At 48.4% G+C, this 20,021-nt stretch overlaps 1 protein-coding gene across 1 annotated transcript in view; it reads right to left on the reverse strand.

Moving 5' to 3' along the window:
- Nucleotides 1-2,205: 2,205 nt before the first annotated feature.
- Nucleotides 2,206-20,021, reverse strand: part of ADCY9 (adenylate cyclase 9) — a 90,428-nt gene continuing 72,612 nt past the window's right edge. Inside the window, exons 9-10 of the mRNA XM_084216536.1 lie at nt 17,941-17,982; nt 2,206-12,348 (exon numbers count right to left, since the gene is read on the reverse strand). Coding sequence (XP_084072662.1) covers nt 11,160-12,348; nt 17,941-17,982 — 1,231 coding nt within the window. The 3' untranslated portion in view covers nt 2,206-11,159. The remainder of the gene's footprint in view (nt 12,349-17,940; nt 17,983-20,021) is intronic.

Here is a 20,021-nt window from a genome sequence, read left to right on the forward strand (position 1 = left end):
GTTACCAAAAGCAAAGTGGTGATTAATGAGTGAGACCCAAAGCTGCTGTGGCCAGGCTGAGCACAGCCCTGGCAGAGCCATGACACACGATGCCACTGCAGTGGCCACAGCCATTAATACAAACTGCTGAGGGCTTTGCTGGCCTGAAATGTCACAGACCCAGAGAGAGAGGGGGGAAATCACTGCTCCAAAGAACGTTTTCATCCAGAGATAAAGGAAAAGCTCTTTGGTGTGAAAAGGGGGGAGAGTCGGTGGCTGGTGCAAGAAGCCAGGTGAGATCACCCTCTCCATGGGCTGCCCCTGAAGCAGGACCAGGGCAGAGTGCTTTGATGAAGTTGTGGTGATGACACAGCAGGGAGAGGCAGATGGGCATTCTCTGGGCAGAGATGGAGCCCAGGGCTGTGACCCAGACAGAGCTGGAGCAGTCCCAGGAAAACAGGGGAACAGCTTGGATTGGGACTCCCCAAGAAGACCCCAAGGATACCCCAGGGGAATTGGGGGTATGGTTCCAGCTGGAAGACGTGTTCCACACCCACCTCCCTCAATGCTGGAGCTGGGAGGGCACTGGGGTCCTAAAATGTGGCCAAGCCTGGGCCAGAGGTCACCTGCAAGTTCTCACCTCCACAGGAAAGCTGCAGTATCACCTCTGGTTGAGCAACGAGGGCAAAGGCTGGGCATTTCCAGCCACCCATGGGTCACAGACTGGGAGATGGCTCCAGGTGCTGCAGCACCTCTCCATTACCCCCAAGGTGATGGTGGTTCCTCAGAAGTGGAAACCCTGAGAGTGGCACAGCCAGGAACCTGGGAGCACCCCCACACCAATAACCTGTAGGGTCAGGTACCATTCACCTTCCCAGCACCCAGGGCAATCCTGGAGCCTCCTTCTACCAGAGGAGGAAGAAGCCAGTGGATCCCACAGAGATCCCATTCTGCAGCAGGCCTGAGGTGCCAGATCCCTGGCAGCACCTGTAGATGAGAGACATGGAACAGCCTCTGGGTTGGCCCTGCTGTCCCCCACTGTCCAGTTGGGCCAAGCACACCATAGCAGCAGGCTGAGCACCCAAGGCTCACTAGGGACAAACACAGCCCAGACTTTCAGGAACTGCTGCGAAACATCTCCCTGAGAGATCTTTGGGCTTTCCTTGTTACACATCCCCACACAAACTAACCACACACAGGGTGGGTCTTTCAATACACCCAACATCGGTGTACGACACGTCCTGACCATGAACCAAAGCACAGAAAAAAAAGAAACTTTAACATGGGCTTACCCAGGACAAGACAAACTGAAAACAGCAAGACTGGATTAATTTGAAATACCTTGACCAGATTTATTAAAAAATATCCCTTGGCAGTTGACAATTACCACGATCCACAATCAGAACCTGCCTGGACAACATTGGAACAGTTTTCACCTGCACCAGAAGGTGAATACCAGGGAACATGCCAGCAAGACCTACACATCCCTACTGGCATTAAACATTGGGCTGGCACTGAGGAGCTCAGGACAAACGCTGGCTGTGGTGCCAATTACACCACAGGTGTTACTGTGTGCTCTGATACTTACCTGGTGTGTGGGAAAAAAAAAAATTTGAAATATGGGGGAAAAGAATCAGTCAGGACCCAGAGAAACTGGACATCACTTTAATTCCAGCAGCTCTTGTGCTGCTGCAGCCAAGGGAGAGTAGGGAAAGGGAAGCTGGACAGTGTGACTGGACACATTCAGATGCTCTGGCTGCCTGGTGAGAAGGGTTTGGTGCTCCAGGACACAATGGTGGTGGGTCACTGGTCATCAACAGGCAGCAGGATCCAGAGGAAACCTTCTGCCATCTGCCAGGTCAAACCCTGACAGGGAACAGAGCTCAGGGCCTCATTAGGGCTTCCATTCCCCAGTGAAACCTGATGAACACACAGTGGGATGCTGACAGGAAACCCCGAGAGAGGTGGGGGGTGTGAGACAGACAGACAGACACAGGGTTTGTTCTTTGAGCCAGATTCCAGTTTTGGAACTATCAAAGTTCCTCTTCTTGCCCAGCCACTGCCACTCAGCCAGTCCTTGCTCTATGGACACTCACTCCAGAAAAACTGCCTCATTCCCCTTTCCAAGCAAATTAAAGGGATCTGAATAAGGCACTGGAATTCCAGAGTAAACCATCAATGCTCTCTGCCAAATAGAAAAATAACTCTTTAAAGCTCATCCCCAGTTTTGGCCAACACAAGCTCCCTGTGTCAAAAAGCTCTGCCCAGCAGTGACCTAAGGTGGCTGAAGAAGTGGTGGCTGCACGGCCCCTTCCCAATGCTTCAGAGCTGGATTAAAACGAGGAAAAATTAGGAAGGAGTTGTCTTCTCAGCCTGGACACTAGGAACAGGAAGGGCATTCACTGCCAACCAACATATCAAAGTGCAGCACATCTGTGTGACAATCCTTTCCGTGTTTAAGATGCCTCCTAAATATGCACCTAATCAAAAATTAACTTGGTGGCTTCATGATTATCAAACAAACATTGCTAAAAGCCAGATCCAAACCTGAAAAGCCTATTCCAAACTATTCTTCTTCCAGATCACGTGCCAAGGGCTGCGGCTGAAGTGGGGTTGGAGCAAAAATACGAAAGCAAAATCGATTTGGAGTTGACACAGTGTATTGTGAATTACTTCTCAGCTTTTCTACATCTAAGAGAGCATGAAATGATCGGTACAGTGGAGCAGTTTAATACACAATTGATTACAGAGCCGCAGATAATACACGTTGGATCTATTTACACACACAGCTTAATATTTCACACATACAACTTTGTGCCATCTCGGTTTGTCCACGAAGCATTGGCAGAGTATTTACAGTGAGGCTGCTGCGAGGAAGCCCCGTCCCCCGTGCAGCCCCGGGCGAGGCTGCCCCAGCAGGGGGTGTAAACAGAGCGGTTCTTTCCTTCTGCAAGGGAGGGAGAAGGTGGGAACACGGGCCGCGCTGGGCAGGAGGGAAAGGAACCAGAGATACCAGGAAAAAATAATGTCCAGCTAACCTGGAGACTTCGAACCACTTAAATTTGCCTTTGAAAATATTTTAACTGGAAACTGTTGTCAATTCATTTTCAATTTGTAATTCAATAATGTTTCAATGGCATTTTCAATTAATGCTTTCTATCCATCTGTATTTCTATCCATCCCCACGTGTGCTTGTGCAAGAACAGGGAGTGCTGAAGCCCTGGGTCAGTGCTGAGGGGGCTCCTCAAGGAAGAAGGGGATGCTCGGGGGCCTGTGCTGGCTCCCAGGCCCACTCCTTGCCCTTGGCAAACCAAAGCCAACACTGCTGATCACTCCAGAATTAATCTCTCTCCAGCTGTTTGTAATCAGGTACCACCACTCTCAATGCCCAGTGATGGCTTTCACAGGGGGATCACTGTGTGGGTGTCACTGTGTGGACAGAGGATGGGCAGATCCAACCCCAAATCCCAACCCCAACCCTTACCCCAGCCCCAGCGGGTCATGGTTGGACACAGAGCTCTGATTCCCACTGCAGGCTTTCAGTAACCAGCTGAGATTTGTTCTGTGAGAAAACCAAACCAACAGGCAGGAGGGAAGGTGCATTTACCAAGGTGTCCATGGCCTGGCTGCCCAGGAGCAAACCTCCCCAGAGCTCGGGGACAGCTTGGCTGCTGCCCAGGCACCACTTTGGGACCTACATGGCAGCTCCTCCACTGGGGCTGGCTGCAGGGGCACACCCAGCTCCTTCCCAATTGATGCCCCTTTCCTATCATTTACATCCCTGCCTTGTCTCCCTCAGGGCTGGAAGGATCAAAGGGTGAGAAACGAGGAATCCAGTCCCTGCCACCAGCAAAGACAACATTTGATGCTAAGTTAAGAATACTGTTTCATGGAAAGAAGGAGCTTTTCTGAGCAATTCAACACCTAAAGCTCTCCAGCTGGCACTGGGCAGTGAGGTGACTTTCCTGAGAGCACAGAGGGGGGCTTGTCTACCTGTTCCTGGGGAAATGGGTGAGGGTGGCCAAGGTCCTTGTCATCTTTGGACACTGCTGCTGCCTCCCTGCAAACCAGAGCCACCTGCCATCGAGCTGGAAAAATTCCCAAATGCTCAGCACGACCTCGGAACTGTGCTTCTTGTCTCAGCAGATGTTGGAGTTGTTAAGGCTCTTGGCTTTAAAGAGTTTATTACTTTGGAAGTTTAAAGCTGTACGTGCAGTAGGATGTAACAGGTCTCTGTCTCAGCATAGGTATTATGTATCTCTGTATCTCAGCATGGGCTCTGAAACCAGAAGCAATGGAATTGGGGAGAGGGTCACTGGTAGCTGAGGGCTCCTGGGACACCTGCTGGTGCCAGTGGGACCATGCCAGTACCTGTGCAGTGGCCAAACACTGGCTGAGGCAGTGACACAGAGCACAGCTGGCAGTGCTGCCACCCCCTCCTTTGGCTATGATGGAGTGGTACATCCAGTACTGGAAATAAATCCTAAACACAGCTCTGGGCTCACCTGCAAAAGGCAAAGCTTCAGAGTCACTGAAGTGGCATTTCCCCTTGGGCACACCCACGTGTGGACCACATGCTATGTGTTCTCTCCCGCCCTGAGCTGTATCTCCAGCACAAATCGACACAAACCATCTTCAATTCCAAAAACAGAATGCACCAAGGTAGAAACAAGTGAAGACGTGAGTAACTGAGGGAGGAAAATGAGGAAAAACTTGAGAAAGTCACTTTGATTCATCTGAAGGAGGATTTGAGAACTGGTGGCCAAATCAGTGACACTCAAGTGGTGGCACTGGCTTACACCACACATCCAGCAATGAGCTGGATGATAAATTGGTCAGAGTATGACCCATGAGAGTGAGAACTTAAACTTGTACCAACTGTTCCCAGCCAGGACCTTCTCTGCAGTTCTTCAGTGAATGCTGCAATTTCTGGACATTAAAATCCATTACCAGCATGGAGATGCCCCAAGGGCTGGAGCCCCTCTGCTCTGATGTCAGACTTGGAATGCTGGGGGTGCTCACCTGGAGAGGAGAAGGCTCCAGGGACACCTCAGAGCCCCTGCCAGGGCCTCAAGGGGCTCCAGGAGAGCTGGAGAGGGACTGGGGACAAGGGATGGAGGCACAGGACACAGGGAATGGCTCCCACTGCCAGAGGGCAGGGCTGGATGGGATATTGGGAATAAGGAATTGTTCCCTGGCAGGGTGGGCAGGCCCTGGCACAGGGTGCCCAGAGCAGCTGTGACTGCCCCTGGATCCCTGGCAGTGCCCAAGGCCAGGCTGGGCAGGGCTTGGAGCAGCCTGGGACAGTGGAAGGTGTCCCTGCCATGGCAGGGGTGGCACTGGATGGGATTTAAGGTCCCTTCCAACCCAAACCATTCTGGGATTCTGTGCAATTGCTGCAGTGAGCCAGAGAACAAGGAGAGAATGCAGCAAACCACACCAAGGCTGGGACAGGAGATGCTGACAGCCTGGGGGCCATTCCAGAAGGGTAGAACACCAAGGGCTGCTGCCTCAGACACTGATGTGCAGTGTGGGACAGCTCCTGAGGAGGATGCTGAGCTCCACCCCTGAGCAGGAGTGTGGGAAGACACTGAGCACCTGCCTCCAGCTCCAGGCAGCTGGGTTAGGGCAGCACATGTTTAGCAGCTACAATAAGGAACCAGGAAAAAAAAAAGCTTTAAATATCTCCCACCAATCTGTTTTGTCCAAAGGAATCTTTTTCTCCCAAGCCAATATTGACTCCCAAAGACAAGGAGCAAACAGTTCTGTACGTGCTGTACAGCCCAGCCCCTTATCAGGGCTGGGACAGAATTTCAGTTCACACCACAAAGACTTGGAAGAGATTTTATACAAAATGTTTGTATTGTTTTTTTTCTACCAGAGCTTTACCATGAGTCTGCAAAGCACCTCAAACCTCCTTCTCATGCCACCCTCAAACTGCACCACTGTCAAGACAAGACACATTCCACCTCTTTTATTTTCTCCTTCAACTTCTACAGAGCCCTTTGTTTCATTTTAAACAAACTCTTTAAATAAGACAAAGGGAATAAGCTCCTGCTGTCTGACTTTCACCAATAACTCTCTGTACAGAATTCAGGGGGTGGTGCTAACGCAGATTTTAATAAAATCAGCCCATTTTAGGGCTCTCTGGTTCCCTGCCCCAGAACAAAACCAAAACAGGAACAGCTTGGGAAGCTGAGGCTCTGCTTACACCTGAGACACCTTCCTGTACAGCACTCCTGGACACAGATCAGCCCTTGAGACCAGCCAGCAGCTCACTCCACATTCCCCTCTCCTTGTCCCCCCAGTTCCAGACCTGGAAGCACGTTACCATATGGAGCCAAAGCCTGACACTGAGTTGTATACAGCTCTGAACTGAGACACCTTCACTCCATGGCAGCACTCACACAGCTCCAGGGCCTGCAGGAATTGGTGAGTAATGGTCACTAATTCCAACTTTTTTATAGGATTTTGTAGAATCCCACTGCCACTGCCTGTACAGTTCAGTCTCAGCAATGGCAATTCAAGTTTTACCCCAGGAAACAAACCAAGGACAGCTACAGCCTGCAGAGAGAACTCAAAAGGAGAAAAACATTGGAGCAAATGACTTTGCTGCCCAAACTGATGTTCCACAAGCAGCCAGTCAAGTCTCAGCAGTACTCTGAGACTTCAGCTGGTTTTTCACAGCTGCCTGGGCATTGAGATGGCAGTGTCATAGCACTGGGTCATCCCTGCACCTCCACCTCGACTGTCCCCACATGCAAATCATTCTGTTCTTACAGCAAAACCACCCCTCTGGCATTGCCAGCAACTGGGAAAATCACATCAATAAACAACATCTGCATTTTAAAATGTAATTCTTCAATTTAACTGCAGGGATGTGCCTCTTCTGTACCTTCTGTCACCACCACGAGGAGGAAGCTGCAGCTGTGACCAGGCAGAATGGATCAAGGCATCAAAGCAAACACATCTCATCCCTTTCCTCAGGACACAGGGAGGCACCAGCAGCACCCAGAGCCCTGAGCTCAGCTCAGGTGCTGCTGTGCAATGAGGAAGACACAGATTCCCAAAGGTGAGGAGCAGAGGGCAACAGCCACCTGTGTGTCCCATCCAGATGGAGAAAACAAGACCACAGCAGGGAAGAAGGGAGAAAACAAATTTTTGAATTTGGCAGAACCTCCCCAAGCCAAGGTGCAGATTTAAACAGCCAAAGACATTACAGCCAATCCCAGGCACCTTCAGCCTCTTGAGATGTTGTGATCTGAATTAACTGCTCCCTTGCAACACCTTTTGCTGCATTTAGACAGAAGGTTTTAGAAACAGGTCAGAGTTAGCAATTTTAAAATGCCAGAAACCTTAAAAACGTGGCCTTTTACTCATGAATAAACTCCTCTTTAGCTAAAGCTGCTATGGGTACAGGGAGGTCCCTTCAGTTTTGCTCTGGGCACCTCCTTTCTGTGTTTTAGCCCTAGAGTATCCAAATACTTATGTTTTGTGAAAAGCCCTTGGGGAACCCACCCTTTCCTCCCCTCATTTTGTCACTCCTGGGACACAGCAGAAGCTGCAGCCAGATTGTGGCACTGTCCCACTCTGCTCATGTTACTTCCAGCAAAGGGGAATGGCCCCACATCCTGGGAAGTAACAGCAAATCCATCCTTCTCCAAATCCTGATGCCAGCAGTTAATCAATGGGAATGCCATTTACCTGGATCTCACTGAGAAAACTCTCACAGGAGCAGCAGGGAGGCAAAAGCATGTTGGTGTGTTAGCAGCAGATGAAGATCTCACTGCTGACAGTATTCTGTGCACTCCTTGTCACTCTGCACCCTGGAGCAGGTGCTGCAAGTGGCAGAAGACAACATGGAGCTCACAAATACTCAGCAACCTCCCCAGTCCCCTTCTCTGGACCATTTTTAAATCACTGCCATTAAACCACCCTAAAGATCGGAAGCACAGCCACACATGGATTGTCCTTGTGGAATAAACCCCTGGGGATCCAGCCAGCACCAACAGCACACACAGCACAGGCACTGAATGCAGTGAACTTTGCCAGTGTCAGAACTCTGCAGCAGAGCCACACAACACTGCTAGAAACGCCTCCAGAGTCATTTCTGTGTCAGGATAAATCTTCAAAAGCATAAGGGGAGGTGTGAAGGTTCAGCTCACACCGGTTTGCAACACAAACAGGTATCTCCTTGCACCTGGAAAACCTCCCCCTCCAAACCATCCATTGAGAACTGAACTTCTTGCTGTGGTTACTACACTGCATTGAAGAGATTGAACCCCTGGCAGCCCCAGGTGTGGAACTGCTGCTGTCCTGGCAATGAGCAAATGGGGCACCACTGGTCACCCATCAGGAGTCTTTTCCCAATCCAGAGTTAAGGCAGAGTACCATCACTGGCAGCCCTTGATTTCTGAGTCCACCAGAGCTGCTGTCCTCAGTGCCTTTATTTGCTTAGTGCCAACAAAGAGAGGCCCTGGTGGGTTTGGAGTTTGGCATTCGGATGTTCCCACAAATTCAATGATCCCACAGCAGCATGGGAGCCTTGTGTACTTTATAGGCTGGAGGAGAAGGATTCTGCATCCTGAACAATGAAGAGGGAGGTGGTTGGGGTCTGGGGTTCCATTCCAGCACCTCCTTTCGGGTTTAACCGGAGGTTGCCAGCCTCTCCCTGGTGCAGGGCTGGGGCTGGTGGAGGTTTGGTTATTGTGCAGCATCTCAAGGAGCCAGCATGTCCTGACTGAGCTCTGCCCTTGCACACAGCTGAGCAGGGAGAGAGCAAGGACGGGCAGGGTCTGTAAAACTGGGAGAAAGAAGTGTCAGGGAGAAAGGCTGGAACGACTCTAAGATAATAACATAACACTGGAAGGTATGTAAACAATTCTGGATCATGTTAGCTCCTTGCCTGTAGGAAAAGGAATACTGACACACCTTGACTGCACCAAAAACCCTAACAATGGTTTCAGGAACAAATTCTTCAGATGCAAGAGGTATTTGCAGAATTTCTACCTGAAAGTTGGAAGTACAACCTACTGTGGGGAGGGGGAAGTTGTAACCTAGGGCGTAGGAAGCTGCTAGAAACCTCTGCCCCCAAAACCACCTCACGTTGCTGCTCATTGGGAACAGCCTCCAAACAGGCAACAGCATCTGTGGCACAGGGATTTGGGGGTGAGGATCCCCTGGTTTGTTGTGTGCTGGCAGATTGAGTGAAGAAGATGAATTCTGAGCAGCTTTCCTATCAAATGGAATACTGACATGCATGAGCAGCAGCTTTGCAGAACCTGTGCACAGAGTTCTGTTTAACTGAGATCCAGAAATCCCACAGACTCAAATCTCAGAAAGGCTTCACGGGCTCCACGCTGACTGTGCAGAGGAGATGGATCTCCACCAGCTGATCAGGAACCCCCCAATGGATATATTTATTACTCATACCCCAAAATCACATGGGGATGAGAGGAAGAATCAATACATTCTGACTCGAGTTCAGATGGAAAGAGCCCCCAGCTTCCATCAGCAGCCAGTGCAGCACCACCTTTCCCCAGCTCTTCACTGGCTGATCAGCTTGTTTTGGGAATAAAAATCCTTTCACTTGATTTGGTGTCAGAGGGAGTTGGCTGAACTAGAACAGTTCAGTGGTCAATATGATCCCCAGCAGGGCATCAAACAGCAGAGAGGGACGTGGTGGAAGCGTGCAGAGGGCAGACTGGCACAGCCTAAGCCCCCAGTCCCAGAGTTCCCTCTGTGCAGCAGCTCCTGGGCTCCTGCAGGCCTCTGCTCCTGGGGACCTGCACAGAGCTGTCTGCAGCTCTGGGAAAGGATTGTGCTTCTCAGCTCACTACAGGGACTCTGTTCCCTATTCCTGCTTTCAGCAGCAGGAAGGGAGCATTCTGATTTCCTCCCTGCTGCAAAAGCACACAGTGTGTGCGTGTGTGTGTGTGCGTGTGTGTGTGTGTGTGTGTGTAAAAATCCTGAAAAATATTGTGCAGCACCATTGGTTCAGTCCAGAGGGAAGCTGGGATACTCAACTGTGTTTGGTGGCTCTCAAAGTCACCAGCTTGTAACCAAATATTGCCTAAGGTAACATCCTCACAGTGGTTGGTAGTTCAAAGAGGCTCAAACACTGTCTTATCACTCCCGTTAAACCCATGAACAATTCATCTCTCCCGGTCCCTTCCACACGCGAAAATTCCCAAACAAAATTAACAGAACCCCAAAAAACCAAACAGGAATAAAATAAATAAATAAATAAAGGCATTCCCAAAACATTTATTTTGCTTCTCTCTTTGTCTCTCTCCAATCAGCTCAGAGACACCGATGTCACCTACCTTTGCCCACCGAGCTGCGTAAGGAGCCGGGAGCCCTGAACTGCAGCACTCCCGTGGTCTCTCCTGCTTCTGGAAACCTGTCCCCAGAGCTGGCACTGTCCCAACCCTCCTTCCATTCCCACAGATCAGTAACTCATTGGCTATATGGAAAAGAAGTGTATCCAAAGCACACGATGGCACATGGAGGCTGCAGAAGCATCGGAAAGGAGAACAAAACGGCGGCAGCTGTTCCTCCTGCCCTAACTAAAGGCTGAGCCACGGCACAACTCCCCCTCCAGCCCGACCCAAAGGGTGTCACCCCTCGCCCAGACATTCTTGTGGTGCATTACTGGCACTTTATAGCAGTCTCATATGGTAGATACATGCACATGTCTGTGTGTTACATACAAAAGGTCTGATAACAGTAAAACATTGTTCCGAGAGATATAAAAAACCCAAGGAGTTGCATTAGCCAAAAAAAGTGTTTTGTGAGAAACAACAATAAAAATGATATAACCACAGCTTTTCTTTTCTTTAAAATTAGATAAATACCCAAAGCTATGATTTCACTTGGGGCCTCTGTACCTTGACAGGGAGTCCAATGGAGTATATCTGAAGGCACTTAATATCCTCTACTCAGCTGTAAGATGGTTGCACAGGGAGCTGGGGAGCTTGGGATGTGGTTTGGGGCATGGAGGAGAGAGATGGATGAAAACAAGCCCTGAAGAGCCATGATCCACACAGCCCCAGGTGCCGAAATGAACACAAACGTACAACCCAGGTGTGGAGAAGGTCTGTCTTGGAAAAGAAAACTGCCAATTGCAAAAGTCTGTGTGTTTCTATGGACAGAGCACTTCATGCAACTCTGACAGTTCATCATACACTCTTAGAGATATTTAGCTTTGTCAGTTCATTGACCTCCTCAGTCCCCGTCTCCTCACAGTCATCCTTTTCCACAGCTTTGCCAAACCTGCACCTCTCCTCTGCCTTCGCCGCGTCTTTCTGGAGCTTCTTGGCGGAAGGAAGGATCTCCTTGGCTTCTGAGCTATCCGTGCCGTGGGCTATCTTATCAGAATTCTGTACAGAAGGCACCAGGTTGGCAATCTCATCCGTGGGAGACCGCCCAATGCTGCCATCCACTTGAACCCGAATGTCTGGAGATATGGACAACTGGTGATGCGGCACGATGCCGTTGTCCATGCACTTGGGGTAAAGGTAGGTCTTCATCTGACCCTTCCCCTTCACATTGACCGTCCCCCTGTAGTCAAAGTCATACCCCATCTTGCTGAGGATGCGGTAGCTCTCCTCACTCACCTGGATGCGGCACTCGACGCCGGTGGTGTCCATCCTGCTGGCGATGTTCACAGTGTCCCCCCAAATGTCATAGAGCAGCTTGGTGGTGCCGATCACCCCGGCCGTGAGGGGGCCGTGGTTGAAGCCGATGCGGAGTTTGAAGTTAAACCACAGCATGTTGTTGTTGAAGTCGTCCACCACCCGCATCATTTCTTTGGCAAATTCAAAAAGGGTCTGCAGGTGCCCGTGGGGGTGGCTGCTGTCCTGGCACTGCGACGTGTTCAGCCCCGACGCCGCCATGTAGGTGGCGCCGATGGTTTTGATCTTCTCGATGCTGCTGTAGTGGGGTTTGCTCAGCAGCTCGTCGAAGTCCCCGATGAGCTCGTTCAGGACCCGGTAACACTCCTTGCCACCCTCGTAGTTCTCCTCGTAGAACTCGCTGAAGTTCACGATGCTGGCAAAGATCACCCCGCCGCTGTCGTGGTTTTTGGAATAGCTCTGGGACACCTTCAGCTGCTCGGCCACGTGGTAGGGGATGATGTTCCTCAGCAGCCAGTCAGCCTGATCCCTCATGCTCTGGATCTTGGTGCGGTGCAGGTCGGCCTCCACGTCCCCGTGGTAGTGCAGCCGGTAGCTGACCTCGAACTCGCGGTTCAGGAACCAGACCAGCAGGAGCAGCAGGAAGGACACCAGAACCACCTCCTGGCCCATCAGCTCCGCCGGCCGCCGCGCCTCGCTCGGCACCGAGCTGTTGCACGGGCTCTTCCTGGAGCTGCACAGAGGGGAGAACACACAGGTGCATTTTAACTCAGGGCACTGCCATCCCTGCCCCACAGTTCGAAAAGGAAGGGTGGGAAGTACAGTTACATACTGAATCATAAAATATCCATTGAGAACTTCACCTGCTGTTAAGGAAATGCCAGAGAGCTAATTTAATTCTTAAACTCACCAAGTACTTCCATAAACCCACCAAGGATTTCTTTATCATCATGTTCAGTGGCACGGCCCAATCCTGTTTTAAGGACTTCACCAAGGAAACAGTTATTATTATATCTAAATATATAACTAAAAACACTGTATATAAATATATACCCGTGTGTGTTTAGGTATCTGAATGCACTGAATGTCTATACATGGGGGTGTCTGTGAGTTTTGTGGAATTTATCTGGTTTTGTATCTTTTATTATCTCCAATATTCAGAACCAGCTGCTTTACACTCCTGTGCCTTTCCCTCCTGTCCTCACCACGGACCAGGAACCTTTGTCATGTGCCTTTAATGCTACACACGAGGGGTTTGGGAGAAGATAACCCTGTAAAAGACACATTGTGGAGAAGCCCATGGCAGGGGGTTGGAATTTTGTGAGCTTTAAGGTCCTTCTGACCCATCCCAGTCTGGGGCTCTATGAGCTGCATGGAAGTGGGGAACATGGCTGTGCTGACATCTTATCCATGATAAAACCACTTCAGCTTTTCATGGCGGAGACAGAAAAGTTTCTCCAAGTGCCAAGATTACATAAAATAATCAAAAATTCCTGTCTGCCATAGATTGGGAGCAATCTTTCAGATCCTTTCCACAGTTCACTGCCTGCCTGAGCAGATTATGAGGCGCTGATGGAGCATCTGCCAGTGCCAAACCACCCTGAACGAGGAGACATCTGCACTCTCCAATCTCAACTTTCTGCAGAGATGCAAAGGCACAAATTGAATCTGAGCAGGCCCCACCTATGCACTCCCAGAAGCGAAGGCTGAACGCAGACAGCTTGGCATGCAGTCATTTCTGCAGGGATCCAACTGCATTTCTGGGATAAAATTATGCCAAAGCTTGAGATCTGATAAGAGCAGACACGCGCTGAAGTTTTTCGAGTTAAGAGATGGTTTGAAAAGGGAAAGCATCACATCAACCTTGCTCCACACTCAGCACCTGCCTGCATTTCTCTGGGAAGGCAGGAAGGGATTAAAACTCAGCACAACTGGAGCAAGAGCTCAAGAAGAGAAGGCTGAATTTGTTACTGTAACATATGAAAACATTCCTGAGTTAATTTTGTTGCTTCATGTCCATGGGGGACAGGCTTCCACTCTGGATATATTTCAGAACTGAACTTTATTACAGGCACAGGGTTTTTTTCTGAGTTTCATTCTCAAATACTTGATTGACAGGAAAGTGTGATGAAACAAAACCACAGCACAGCTGTGAGACAGATGAACGTGCCCCATATCCAAAAACATTTCTCTGTGCCATAGTCTTTGTTCCCTTTTTTACAGAAATCCCATGGGGAAAAAAAGTTTCTGGTGAGTAAAATATTTACAATACAGAGAGTGCAGGTTGAATTTCAGATGAAAGATAGGACAGATTACACTGAAAATTACTTCTTTTGTTTTCTACCATAAATATTCTTCTCCCAGGAGAAGTGAAGGTGTATTCATTTTATTCTCTCTTCACAAGGGGACCATGAAAGGAGGAGATGGCCCAACTCAAAGTAGAGCCCCACCATCAGGTTGCTGTAATTGTTGTTCCAAGACACTCCTTCCTCCCTGATTCTCAACAGACCCTCTGGTAGGAACCTGTTTATTTCTTCCCTTGAAAGACAAGTCAGAGACAAACACAAAGATGTGGTTTAGTGGTGGCCTTGGCTGGGTTAATGGCTGGACTCGATGATCCTTGCTGGTTCCTTTTATTCTATGATTCCCTGATCTTGGAGGTCTTTCCCAGCCTAAATGATTCCATAATTAATGACTAGAAGAGAACAATTCCTGAAATACAATCCCTGCTAATCACCCTAGTTTGGAGGTGACAAAATGCCCTCCCAGCTTGATGGGCTTATAAAACAAAATGATGGAGGTAAGAGAAAAGATCTTGGAAAATAAGAAGAGGTGGGGAAAATGAAGAAGGAATCTGGATCAAGGAGCACAGTTCAGGTTCTTCTCTGAACCTGAGTTCATTATTTCACACATCTTGTGGGCAGAGGTCTGAGCAATGACTCTGTTACTGCTCTGAGAGTACGACTTTGATCCAGATAATCCCTTCTACCATCAGACATTCCTGCCACAGGGATTTACTGAAGCCATTAAGGGCTTTTTATTTACAGTTTGCTGTACAAAACACTCTCAAAGTACTTTAACTCCTCTGCAGTGGATGAGGTGAGCACCAAAATATTCTGTGAGGAGCAGTGGAAGGCAGGATCTGCCTTCAGGGAAGGAGCTGCTGCCTCCCACTCCCCACTCCTGGAGCTCCCATGAGCTGCTCAGAGTGGCCTGAGCTCGCTGGCCAGCTCCAGCCCTGAGATCTGCACAGGGAGTGACTCACTGTGCCCTGAGCTCCCTCCAGGAATGGGAAGGGGTGGGATCCCTCCTCCAGAGCAGGCAATTGCATCCCATTGTGCATCAGTCTGGAAAGCTCCAGCCTGAAGGAAAGAGCAACTGCATCACCCTCATCTGGAATTCCAGCCTGAGGATGTTGCAGTGACCAGGGTACAGCACCTACAGGGCTGGAAATCACCTAAATCACCTCTCCCAGGCAGCAGCCACCACCTGGAGTCACCCTTTGGAATGAAAAGAAGAAAAACTCTCCCACAGCTCCAACAAGAAGGATCAACCCCCCATTGCCCAATCTTTCTCCATTCTGCTTTTTATGAGGTGCTGCAGCAGAAAACTGATTTTAAAAATCATTCAAATGGAGATCTTGAGCTGACAACTTTAAGTCAAACTGGTGAAATGCTGCCTGGCACAGCCCCCTCACTATTAACTTGGCACCTCCATGCAGGCTGTGAACATGGAACAAGTGAGACTCCAGAGATAGAATCTCCTTTGGCTTGATCACAAATCATCGAGATAATGGCTTTCCACTTACAGAGCTTTCTGGAGAGCCAGTTTGCTTCTGAGCCAGTAACCCCTGTTTGGATTTGGGTATCTTGCTATATTGAAAGAGGATGCCTCTGCCTGCTAAATCTGAGAGAAGAATGCAAGGGAGGAAAGGTGTGGAAAAGGGGATCAAACTGCTGCTGTCCATGAAAATCCTGCAGTGGAGGTCACCCAGGTGACAGCAGCCACACTGGAAAGTGGCACATCCCCCCTGCTCAGAGGTGAGGAAGGAATGAAAATGAGAAATGTTTCCTGCTTCAAAGTTCATGCTTGTATCCTTTGGGCTGAAGAACTGGGCTGCCTGACAAGGGAAACTCCACATTTTAATTTACAGACAGTCCAGAGGTGAACTCTGTGCTAAGGCTTCATTACCATTACTACTGTCTCTCTTCCCAGGCAACTTTAATATTATCTCTATTCTTGATCAAGGAAAGGGAGCAACCTCATTACAGACAACACACAACCTTGTCTGGCCCTCTCAGAACATGGGAAAACTTTAGTGCTGAGTGGGGGAAGCAAGGAGCCTGATTTATGTAGCTCTGGCAGAAAGTTGCAGCAAAAAAGAGCTTCACCTTTTGTTAGTCCATTACCAGAAAAAAGGAGAAATTCTCTACTCTAGAAATGTGGTATTCAATATATACAGCATAAGAAGCCAAATTCTGTTTAATAGCAGAAACAGAATAGGATTAACTCCCAGTTCTCTCTTTTAACTTCCAGTGTTTGTAAATGTCCAGGTTTGGGCAGGGTCAGGCCAGGGAGCTGCACTGAAGGGCAGTGCTGAGCAGAGTTAGCACATGGGTCCCTTCCTCAGCCAAAGAAGCACAGACAACATTGTAATAAAAAGTGAAAAATGAAGTTTAGGAATGTTTAACAAGTGACATATTCTGGTCACTGCCTTCCTTGGCCTTTAGATCACAGGCCAAGCCCTGTAAAGGAGGGAAAGCCTCACTCCACAGCTGCTCACCAGAAACAACTCCATGGTTTGGTCCTCAGCAACTCTCACCTTCCCCTCTCATCAGTCAGAAGTTACATAGTTATGGAAAAAAAATATCTGCAGGAAAACAACGCTTGACAGGTGATCTTTTCAGATTTCTGTCACTGAGGGGAAGACCCAGTGGTCAAAGATTCAAGGCAGGATGAATTATTGATCAGTGATTAGCAGCTGGCCAGGAGCCTCCTGGGGAAGAGGTTTGTGATTCTGAGGAGGACAAAAGCTTCACAAACAAAAAACAAGGATCCAAACACTAAGGATCCAAACTAAGGCTGATCCTAAGACACTACAGGAGTGAACACCACAGTGATGTTTATAGATAGATAGATAGATAGATAGACAGACAGACAGACAGACAGACAGACAGACAGACAGATAGATAGATAGATAGATAGATAGATAAAGCCCCTCTATTCTTTTGGCTTTAAATTTCCATTCTGGATTCAATGAACTGGAATTCTGTTACAAAGAAGAACTTTCATTAATCAAAACCAGGAAAAAGGAAAACCCCTGGAAGAGAAGCCAGATCCCCCCCAAACCCCAACACTGCAGTAAGTGCTGAGCTCTTGGTGAAGAAATACCCAAAGCAAACCTGTTCTCATCCCTCTGCACTAAACCCCACTAAACTTCCCCAGCATTTGTGGAGGTGAGAGTTATTAGAAAGGAATTTTGTTTTGACACAACCTCCCAGGACAAGCAACATGCTCCTGAAAACCCCTTTTACCAAAGGCACACACCCACAGCTCAGTCAAACCCAGAGTGGTCCAAATATTGCCCCCAAATCTGCACTGAGCAAACCCAGACTTGTCTAATACCCAGTAAAAACACTTCAAATGCTATTGCAAAAACTTGCAATAAACCCAGGAGAAACTCAACATTGAAATCACCAGAGTGAATCTTTAACACACTTATTTTAAAGGACCATTAATTACCCAGGAAGGGATTTTTGTTTGCTTTGAAAGGCTCTAGGCTAAAATTTCCTTAGCTGTCAGTTTTATGACTCCATGTCCTGCCAGGCAAGGTGACAGCCAGGCCCAGACTGTCACATCCCAGCCTGGGAGGGCATCTGCACATCCAGCTTTTCCACAGGAAGCTCCTCTACCCCAGGGAATTCTCACCTGCCCAGCTGTGAGAGCATCCAACTCCCACTGCTTCTGAATCAGCCAAGGAAATCAAATAAACACGTGGTGGACAGATAATGCTCTAAAAACTGCTGCCACTGGAAAAAACAGATGCTGTTTTAAATAGTTCCTCCATAGTTCTATTTCCTAGAAATCCAATTGAAGGAGAAAATACCATTACACCACTCTGTGACTGCAGCAGCAGCCCTGATGAGTTTTGGTCATACCCAAGTAATCTGTAAAGGAAATTACAGGAGAAGCTTAAACACAACTTGCTGAACCAATTTGTTGAATTTCCAAGTTATTACTGTGGATGCAAAGTTTTGCTACATGTAATTCACTGAAAATGTTTCTATCCCTAAACATAAAGATGGTAATTTTATATAAAGCTTACCTAAAGTTCTGTGCCAAATCTAGATGAGGAGCTTCCATGGAGCTGCAATGAAAAAAGCACTGATTTCAGAGGGAAAGCTAAAGCAATAAACAAACATCCTGCAGCATTCCAGACAGAATTTTCAACTTCCCCTATTGCACAGACCAAGAACTGCACTGCAGACCTGATAACTGCACACAAACTTTGTCTGAACATGACTTATCTGCTTGGGAGAGGGAACCAGCCAGAGCTGCAAATCCCTGCAAAGGGAAACTGGAACTTTGTAACACCTGGAACAAGTAATTGTTAAACAATCCCAACTTACCTGGAAATAGGGAAAAGCAATCCCAGAGCTCTAAGACTCCATTATGCCTTCATTTTATGTGAGCACACAGCACAAATATTTTGAAAATAAAACACTAAGAGAACAAACCACAACATCTCCAAACAAAACCAAAACAAAAAAACCCAAAAAAACCCCCAAACCAAAACCAACAAAACAAACAAACAAAACCACCCCAAACCCAAACCAAAAAACTCCCAAATCCCCAAAACCCTAACACAGAACCTATTTTTAAAGATGCCATTAGAGAAAATAAGTAATTCAAGCACTTATTTACTTGTATTACAATTTCTCTACTGCAATCAAGCAGCAAGAGAGTATCAAACTCCCAGGATCAGTTACAACTGGAAAAGGAAGTAAAAGTGCAGAAAGGATCTGCCTGTGGTGCAGACAGGGCTGCAACTGCCACCATGACAGAAATATTATCAGAATCATGTTAAGAGACAAACAAAAAGATGATTATGAACAAACTGAAGTAATGAGTTTCACTGACTAAGCCTGTGTGACTTTTGCTCAGGATTAATTTATCAAACACCTTTTCAGACCTGCAGTTGAACAGCTCTATTATTTGAAATATTTCTTTTTGAGGGATGAAATAACAACATATGCCATGATTTCTGATCACATCACAGGTGGAAACACACCCCCATTAGTAACATTTATGAAGAGAATGGGGTTTCTCAACATTCACAGAGCCTCTTTAGCACTCAGCAAGAGCTGATGTTGTGACCTGACACAACAGCAAGGTCTCCACCTCTCACCTCTGGAAGAGCCTTCCCAGTCCCTTAATAAAGCTGAAAAGCAGGGAAAGCAGGGAAAAGCCCCAGTTCTGGCTCTTTCTCTCTGCACAAAGTCTCAACACAGAGCTTGTCCAGGAGGGCATCCCTGGCCCCTTCCCCAGGCTCTGCCAGGAGCCCCCAGGAGCTCAGGAACTCCTGCTGGGGGAAGCAGGGAAGAGCAAGCAGGGAATCAAGAAATGGCACCAAGGGTCTGCTCTCCACCAGTTCCCCTGGAACACCAAACCTGGGCTTCAGTTTGGAGCCAGGGGGGCTGGGCTCTGCTCCCAAGGAACGAGTGACACCTCAAGAGGAAACAGCCTCAAGTTGTGCCAGGGGAGGTCTGATGGGTATCAGGGAAAAAAATGTCTTAAGCAAAAGCCCTGGCACAGCTGCCCAGAGCAGGGCTGGATCCCCACCCCTGGGGGGATTTAAAAGTCCTGTGGATGTGGCACTTGGGGACATGGGTCAGTGTGGCCTTGGCAGTGCTGGGGAACAGCTGGACTTGGTGGCCTCAGAGGGTTTTTCCAAACTCAAGGATTCTGTGATTCCCTGGCTCTCAGTGAAGCTGTAGCTGGCCACATCAGCTACAAAGCATCAGTGCTACAAAGGGAAAAGCCACAGGGAGGAACCTCTGGGACTGAGAGAGGCCACCCAGTGCTGGGGACAGCTGGGGGATCACTGGGATCACTGGGATCCTGAACCCAATGGGACAAATCCATGAGCAGACCAAACACTCCCTTCCTGCACTGCAGCTGGAGAGAACTCCCCTGCCCTCCTTGTCCCAGTCCTCTGCAGACAGACAAGAAAGGGATTTTTCTGTGTCAGTATGATTTAGAAATCATTTGTCAACTGACTCCAGCTCCAGGATGTTTTTTCCCAGGACTTTCTCCCTTCCACCCTTACAGCCACCTCAAATCACAGATGTGAGCAGGTGTAAGAGGTGACTTTTATTCTCCTTTTTTCTAAAATATAAATTTGAT

Source organism: Fringilla coelebs (genome assembly GCF_963513975.1).
Source record: "Fringilla coelebs genome assembly, chromosome: 16".
Lineage (NCBI taxonomy): Eukaryota > Metazoa > Chordata > Aves > Passeriformes > Fringillidae > Fringilla > Fringilla coelebs.